General features: G+C 35.0%; 1 protein-coding gene across 1 annotated transcript; it reads right to left on the reverse strand.

The window, feature by feature from the left end:
- Nucleotides 1–4,818: 4,818 nt before the first annotated feature.
- LOC148839908 (uncharacterized) lies at nt 4,819–7,674 on the reverse strand. Its single transcript, XM_088909444.1, has 2 exons — nt 7,552–7,674; nt 4,819–7,169 (listed from the first exon to the last, which is right to left on the reverse strand). Exon 2 carries the CDS (start codon nt 7,165–7,167, stop codon nt 6,166–6,168), a length of 1,002 nt encoding a protein of 333 aa, XP_088765570.1. The 5' UTR covers nt 7,168–7,169; nt 7,552–7,674; the 3' UTR covers nt 4,819–6,165.
- Between the last annotated feature and the right edge of the window lie 538 nt (nt 7,675–8,212).

Here is an 8,212-nt window from a genome sequence, read left to right on the forward strand (position 1 = left end):
AAAGGGTAAGTAGATCAAGTCATTTACAATTATTTCTTCAAGAACTATAGCATGCACACCTGAATTGTTGCCATCTTTTAAAGACTTGAATCATATTTACATTTGTCAGTTTTTAAGGACTGAAATTTTTTAAAATAAGTTTTATCTGTTTTTTTACTTGAATGTTGAATAATTAATCACTCAAACATTTTTATTTTATGTACACTCTACAGGTATTCTGGATTTTTACTAATTTTTGTAATCAAAAGCTCTTAAATCTTAATTAATATTTATTTTGTTAGACGTATCAGCTAAGAAAGAAAAAAATGTTTTAAACATCCATGTTGAAATTGATGTGGAAACAAGCAGTAACATGAAATTAATTCTTTATTCACAATGCACCTTCTGTTTGCTTGGTTCTTGTGTGGTCAATATTTATTCTCATCTTTGCAATTCTATTTTCAAGATAAAAATCATGAAGACATACAGTATACAGTACTAGTTAGTTTCCAGTTCATAATGCAAATGGAATTATCTGTAGAATTATAGCTTGTTTCCTGTAGTCATATTACCATTTTAGAAATAAGATATGTACTGTACTTTAATTTGTGTGTTCTGTTGATACCTTCAGAGATGTCTGTGTGGACAAGTCTAATTAATGTGAGCGGTAAAGTGCACCAAAGCAATTTGATTGAAATCCTATCCATGCTAAGTTTGCAAAAAATGTTTAATTTTATTTTAAAATTAAGGTAATTTAGTGTCTTTAACTACAATTTTGAAATTGTTTCTTCAATGAAAACATTAAATATTTCTAAAGCAGGAGATTATTTATGTTACATATACATTACATATATATTGTATAACATCTTATTCAATGGACAACACTTCCTAATACAAAGTGTTTCCTGTCACCATGGTGGGACGTTAGCCTAAAATTCAAATGCTGCCACCTACAGTACGTGTCCACCAGCACCACTTACAGAAGCATAGCAGTTTTCACTTAGAGATCTCCCAGTTCAATACTAACCATACCCAGCCTTGATTAGCTTCAGAAAAGTCAACAATGCAGTTATACTATAGTCATATAAATGATAGTTTCCCTCAGTATGTAGGACCTCCATGGAACAAAATAACAAAGCTCGATGAATATCATAAGAACTTAACATACTGTACATCTGCAAACAGAATGAGGCCATGGGTCATTCAACCCATCTTGCTAATTCTGTAGTTTAGTAGCTAAGAGAATCTAAAATTTTACACAGTTATTTATTAAAGGGACTCAGAGTTCAACCCCCTAGCTGGGCATTTACTCTTTTGAATGAATTCAAACTCAATGATTTCCCCATAAGTTTCCAATAAATTCTGTTTAGTTCAAAACAGTCCCCTGGGTTGGAGATTTCTATATCCCTTAGGATTTAGTATGCTTGGATCAAATCTCCCCTCAATTTCCTGGACTGAAGAAATTTAACACCCTCAACCTTTTCATGTTCAACAGTCCCTTGAGACCAAGGATCATTTGTGTTGCTCTTCTTTGAACATATTCTAAGGCTATATATAATACTTTTTGTGTTATGGTTACCAAAATGGACAATTTTCTAAATGAAGTTTTAGTAGTGTTTTGTAAAATTAACTTTAATTTAAGCATAACTTCGCTCGATTTAATTCCATAGTTTTTGCGGTATAAATACCCAAGAATTCTTCTATCTTCTCTTCTATGGACAATCAAATTAAAGGAATGACCAGACCCATCACATCAAAGTATTTGTGTTGTTGTCTTACCTTTCATAATGAGTTATTGTATAGAATAATTATAATAAAGAAGCAATAATCTAGGTATCCCTACACATAGACATATATGTATGGCTGTATCATATTTTGTGATGATTTTTATAGTGATCACCTTTTAAAACTGTGATGTACTGCTTTGATGTCTACAAAATAAATCAAAATGTCAATGTTCTCTAATCCTGAGCATTATGTAATTTATGTCCTGTGAATCAGGAATCTCCTATTTAATTATTATTTATTAAATTACTTACAGATACATTAAGATTTCAGATAAAAAAGCAAAAGTACTGTGGGTGGATTCTCAGTGAGTGCCTGACGTCTCTTAGGAGATTGTGTGCAATTCAGGTAGTCTTGTATTGTGGGTCTTGCAAATAGTTTTGGAAAATACTTACTTTTCTTGATGCCTTACTGAAATTCCGCAAACCATAGCAACAACCTGCAAGGTCAGATTGAACCTAAGTATATTGATCTCTATCTTCCTAAGTCCAAAATCAAATTTGGATCAGTCTGAAGTATTGAAAGGGATGCTTAGCAAGAAAGTGTGATTCTTGTTACTTTGAAGTGTTCTTATTGACGGTGCTTGTCACAGACATGCTCAGTTTTTACTGTACACACTGTGCATTTTTAAATTGCACGTCTAAAAGTTGCCGTTTTCATTCTTCCATGCAGATACAGAAGGTACATTTTGTGGCCTGAAATTAAAGAGCTTGTAAGAACTTCAGAGTAATAATACTGTCCTTTGTTGCTGGATTTGCTTTAAGTTGAGAGGCAGCGTCTCCAGTTACAATGCAGCTAAGCTCTCTGGTTAGAATGCAACTTTCCCTTTTAAATGTTCACCACAATAGATCTCCTTAGAAATGTCTCTGTTTTATTTTTTATCCTCCTTAATTTACCTATATGGTTTCATGCTTGAGAAAGCAAACCCATTCTCATTCTCTGACATGTTTTTGTTTCAGTATGCTTTACACCACACTACAATTAAAATATAATTGTTTTCTGCACAAATCTTTAATAAGGTCTGGACTCATGGCTTTTCACTTTATTACGGTATTATCATTGGCATGAAATGGATTTGATGAATTCTTTAATGTAAATACTGTACCTAACTCTCTACAGTAACTAAAAGATTCATGTGGACACTTTAGTGTAACTAACACTTAATGTGGAATGAAAAGTAAATATCTTTTACATTATGGGACATTTTGGGATTATAAAGGAAAAGTTAAAGGTATTCCATGTTGGAAAGAAAAGAGACACAAAGTTTCAGCTGCTTCTTCAGGTGTGAGGGAGAGAGGAAAAGAGTGTATGTACTGTATTGTACTGTACATATCAGCAAAAGTTCAGGGCAGTTTAAAAATGGGCACATTATCATGGTCGTCAATTTGAAAATTACATTCTGGAGGCATACATCATGACAGTAAATGTTTGCTCATTTAAAATGTTTGCTTGTTTAAATTGTATCTTATTTGTGATTTCATCAATGCGGACACATTATCAGTGTCCTCTTCTTGTTTGGTGCAGAAATGGTACAGAAGGCACAAACTGCTTATGGCCACGTGCATACCACTGATTCACAAGTGGAATTTGTTCTCGGATGAAATTGACCTTCGGTGTTTCTTAGAGCTTTTCTACAAAAGAAATCACTTGGCCTCTCAAAAGCTAGAAACACATTTTAATACACTATATATATATTTATATTATACACACATTTTATATACAGTGTGTTCAAATTCCAGTCCTAAAATGATTTTTTTCCATTAAACACTATAAAGTAATTACAAAAACACCCACCAAACAGCCTGAAATCACACCAAAATAACTTAAAAATAACAAAATATTTATTCATTTTCATTTTGGGGGGAGTTTAAAAACCCACAAACAATGTAACCTTGAATTGGCGTGTATTTAATGACTTCATTTCTCTGCCATGAGTTCTTCCATGAAAAGGCCACATGAAAGAGCACATCCGTCTATATTTAGCCACGGTTCAGTGTGTAGACTTGAATATAAGCCAGCCATGCATAGTGTATACTGTATACTGTTTAAAGACAGATATTGCCAGGCAAATAAGGCATGAGTGGGTTTAATTCAAACTAATCGAAAATATTCTGGGGAAATATGTATAAACATAGGTTTATACATACATAAAGCAGTAGATTGTATCATTCCATCTTATCTAAAATCACATTAAATGATGAATTATGAGTTATTAATGAATGATGCAAATTGTCTGTACCTAAAGGTTTAAAAAAGTTAGGTTTATTCATTCATCAAAGTCAAAAGGCTAGTAGGCAGCTTTTGAAAGTTGGGTTCTTAAGGAATTTTGAGACAGCTCGTCTGTCTCAAGACATCTGTGCCTTTAATAAACTACAGAGGGTAGGAGGGATAATATAATCTTTGAACATTTAGCTGCGGTGTGAGAATCAGTAGAACAAGACTGCACTGATTCCAAGGGGCTAGAGGAAATGTTGAGGAAAATACACTGTTATCCCAATAATTTGCCTCGGTTTAAGTTCCTCAAAATAATATCTCTGTCCAAAATGAAGTAGAGAGTAGATGTGGCAGAACACATGACATCTGATATGGCACCCAAAGCCCCAGCCACAAGATTAACTCCGTAGCCTTTTGATTCGTCGTGCCTGTCGTTTTTTTGCCAGTGTCATCATTGAACTTCCCAAGGCCACTCTTTAATCTGAAAAACACCATTACGAAACTCCCAGATGATGGCCAGACCCACTGAAAACCACCCAGCACAACAAAGGAGGGAAAACATTTTTAGAAAAAAAAAGTCTAAAAGGCTAAGGAGTATTTTCAAATGTTTATCTATATGATAAACTGATTTCAATATGTGTTTGAGGTCATGTACACTACCTCACAGAAGTGTTTTCAGCCAATTTCATGCCAATATTAATGTGAATTTTTCTGAAAGCCCCAGAGAGCACCACCAGTTCTATTCATACAAACAATAAGAATTCCTACATTGCAAACGATTTCTCTTTCTTAAGTAATATGGCTCAGGGACCTTAATACATGAGAACTACACAGATGTAAATAGAAAGTGCAGTGCTTTATTTACACTTTACTTAATAAGAAAGGAAATTCTTTCCAGGACTGTCACAATATCCAGATTAATAATCTATTGCAAAACTACAATGACAGCAATAAAGAGAGAAATAAATGTCAGTCTTACCGAGGTATTGTTACACAAATGGACAGTTTGACCAACCAGTCAAGAATCAGTATTCCTAGCATTCTCAAACCAATCAGTTGGACCAGTGATGTCCTACACCTGTTCTCAGATGGCCTCTTGAACTCACTTCATACACTTGTTCTCAGCTTTTACATTAACATTTTCAGTGGACTGCTTTTTTCCAGTATTCACAACTGAAGGTCTTAAGTGTTTTTTTGGTAAAGTGTGTGTGATCTGGGTTTTTTTAATACCTTGTTAATCTGTGTATATAGTAAAATTTCAGAATGTGTAATTATTTTCCTAACCTCTGACCAAGATACAAAACATAACAGTCATGTAATGTTTTAATGATTTTAAGCTATTTGCCTGTCCTTTAATTACAACTGAATGGAATTTCAAACTGATGAGAGTTTGATGCCATCTTGTGGCCTTCTGTCATGTTGTTTTAATATGAACCAGTTTTTGTACAGTACATGTCTCTGAGTGAACAAATCAAAGCAAACACGATGCAACAGATAAAGCTGTTATTTTAGAAAACTGGGTAACATTTCAGGCTTTACTTACAGAGGACAAAAGTGATAGTAGTGTAATTAGAGGCAGGGTATGGTAAAAGTAACAATCAAGGGTAGACATACTGTATACCTGTAGCTTGCTTTAGCCAGACTTTATGTTTGTGAACATTATTCTAGGTGAAAATTAAAGAAATATTTTCCATAATAAGCAAAGTACAATTTTGTTTCACAAATAACAACTAAACACCAAATATAATGTGCACATATAATAAACTGTTGAATAATATTCAAAATGTCCAAAATCCCAGAATTCCTAATTTCCCTGCATATACTACAGGGCCCCTACCATTTTCTTAATTATTTTTTGAAAGAATATAGTTTTCAGTGTTTTGATTCTGAGACACAGGAATTCTTCCATACCCCCTATATACAATATATGAGTTTTGTACTGGTAGGAACTCTACACAAAACCAACTTTCAACAGGCTTTACTAACAGAAGCTAAAAATGATAGTAGACTCATTTCATTTTTGCAAATCTTTGTATTTGTTTTAATTGTGTTCAAAAGCAGAACAGACATACTGTATAGTGTTCTCCCATCCTCTAAACTCCCCTGATAAAGTAATTTCTAATGGAGAAGCTCTACCTCAGGTTGTCAAATGTTGATCTGAAAGGTCCAGTAATCTTGCAGACCTTCTTAGCAAGACCCAGCAACCTCCTGCTCAGTTAGGGATGTGATAGGTTTCCCTTTAAGTTTATCTGGTGTTACACACTGGGTTTTGTTTTGGAAGAACACTTTGTCCTTGTGGTTGGTCAGCCATTGCCACAGGTATGCTACTTCGCAGTCACACTTCCAGGGGTTTCCGGAAAGATCCAGACCTTGACCTGTTTCTGCACCCAATACCTCCAGTTTGTCAAAGAGCCCCAATGGAACTGCAGTCAGCCTGTTGTCATTTAAACTAAGGATTTCCAGCCTTTGAAGCTTTTGAAAAAGTCCGCGCGGGAGCTTATTCAGTTTGTTATCTTGGAGGTTAAGCTGGGTCAGTCTTACTGTGAAGTCAAAGGTGTTAGGAGCAAGGGAGCTGAGCTCATTGTCATCGAGATGGAGGATCTCCAGGCTTGGGAGGGCATTCAGACAACCTTCCGGCAGCTTCTCCAGCTTGTTGTTGCCGAGGCTCAAGGTTTTCAAGGAAGACAGATTCTGGAAAGCAGCCAAGGGGAGGGAGCTCAGTTTGTTGTCTGAAAGGTCCAGCCAGGTCAAGTTGCTCATCCCTTGGAACCATAGAGGATTGACAAACAGGAGCCGGTTGCCTTTAAGGACCAAATTCTGCAGCGGAGAACAGCAAAATACTCCAGGCGGAAGATCCTGAAGAAGATTTCCAGTGAGATCCAGTGTGTGGAGCAGAGGGAGGTGACGGAGGAAGTCCTCAGGCAGCTTTCTGATCTGGTTCCCAGACAGGTGGAGCTCCTGTAGGCTGGACAGCCCCTTCAGATCTTCAGAGACTATGTTGGTCAAGTTGGTGAACTCAATGGAGAGAGATACTGTGTCACTGGGGATAGCTTTTGGAAAATTTGTGAGAGACACACAAACAACAGCAGTGCCATTAGGAGATGAATAACAAGTGCATTGTTCAGGACAGGATAAAGCAATGGTACAATACCATGCAAAGATGACAAGGCAGACCCAGGAAATCATCATACCTGTGTTAAAAGAAACATTCAATGGAAACATTTTAGTGCTTTGTTTTTAATATTCACAAAAATGTCAGGAGTTTTTTAAACATTAAACGGATGTAATTTTCTCCAGTTTAACTCACAGTACTCTGTCTTTAATGGGTATATTTCTCAACACAACCAACAATATTTATATACAGTAAAAGATCATTTGTGTAAAATTATTCCCTTACCATAGAGATTGTTCTCTACCTTTTCACCTACCTTTTACTGTTTCCTCATTAATGGACTATTTCAGTCTCCATGATGTATTTATTAAGACAGAAAAATCAATCACGTAACATTAACATTTTCACTATGTTTTTATATATAAATGCTCAACAGGACAAACTATATTTTTACTACTTACCCTCTATTTGCTTTTTTTCAGTCTGTAAGTGTCGTTCATCTGAATATAGACACCTATGAATATGTTTCCCTCGATCACTGCCTCTCTTATGCAAGGCTGGCTGAGCACTGTTTTGAGATAAACCCCCTCCTGGTATTTCAACATTTTGACTGGAAATCAAAGAAGCTAATTTACTTTCCCATAATCCGGTTAGCTCAGTTGCTTATAAAGTAAACAGCAGCAGGTTACAGTGTTCAAAGTTAGAAGACACGCTGTTCTTTTCTGTTTACTTTCACAATTTTAAATAAACTAAAAGTCTCAAAATTTAAATTCTGTCTAAAGAGGAAATGTTTAATGTAGTCAAGGGTATTGAATGTTAAGAAAATAAAAAAAAAACATTTAAATTAATTAAAAACATTATGTTTTCCCTGCATATACTGTACTAAATTGATACTCTGTGTGTGTGTTTGTGTGTATTTGTATTCTAAAATGATGTGAGGAATAATGCTATTCCAGGCTTCTAATCTATCTCTAATCGGTCCCTTCAAAAATCATGTGATAATATATGTTATAGAGTACATTGAAATGTTTTATTTTTTAAGTTCCAATAATCATATGTACAGGCATCTCTTACAAAAGGGCATATCAAATGATTTACTTGACAGGAATTTGGTTGCTCAAT

Source organism: Atractosteus spatula, chromosome 2 (genome assembly GCF_055471065.1).
Source record: "Atractosteus spatula isolate fAtrSpa1 chromosome 2, fAtrSpa1.hap1, whole genome shotgun sequence".
Lineage (NCBI taxonomy): Eukaryota > Metazoa > Chordata > Actinopteri > Semionotiformes > Lepisosteidae > Atractosteus > Atractosteus spatula.

Bases quoted from the DNA above. Each gene is read 5' to 3' on its own strand.
- LOC148839908 (XM_088909444.1), bottom strand. From the start codon at position 7,167: ATGATGATTTCCTGGGTCTGCCTTGTCATCTTTGCATGGTATTGTACC.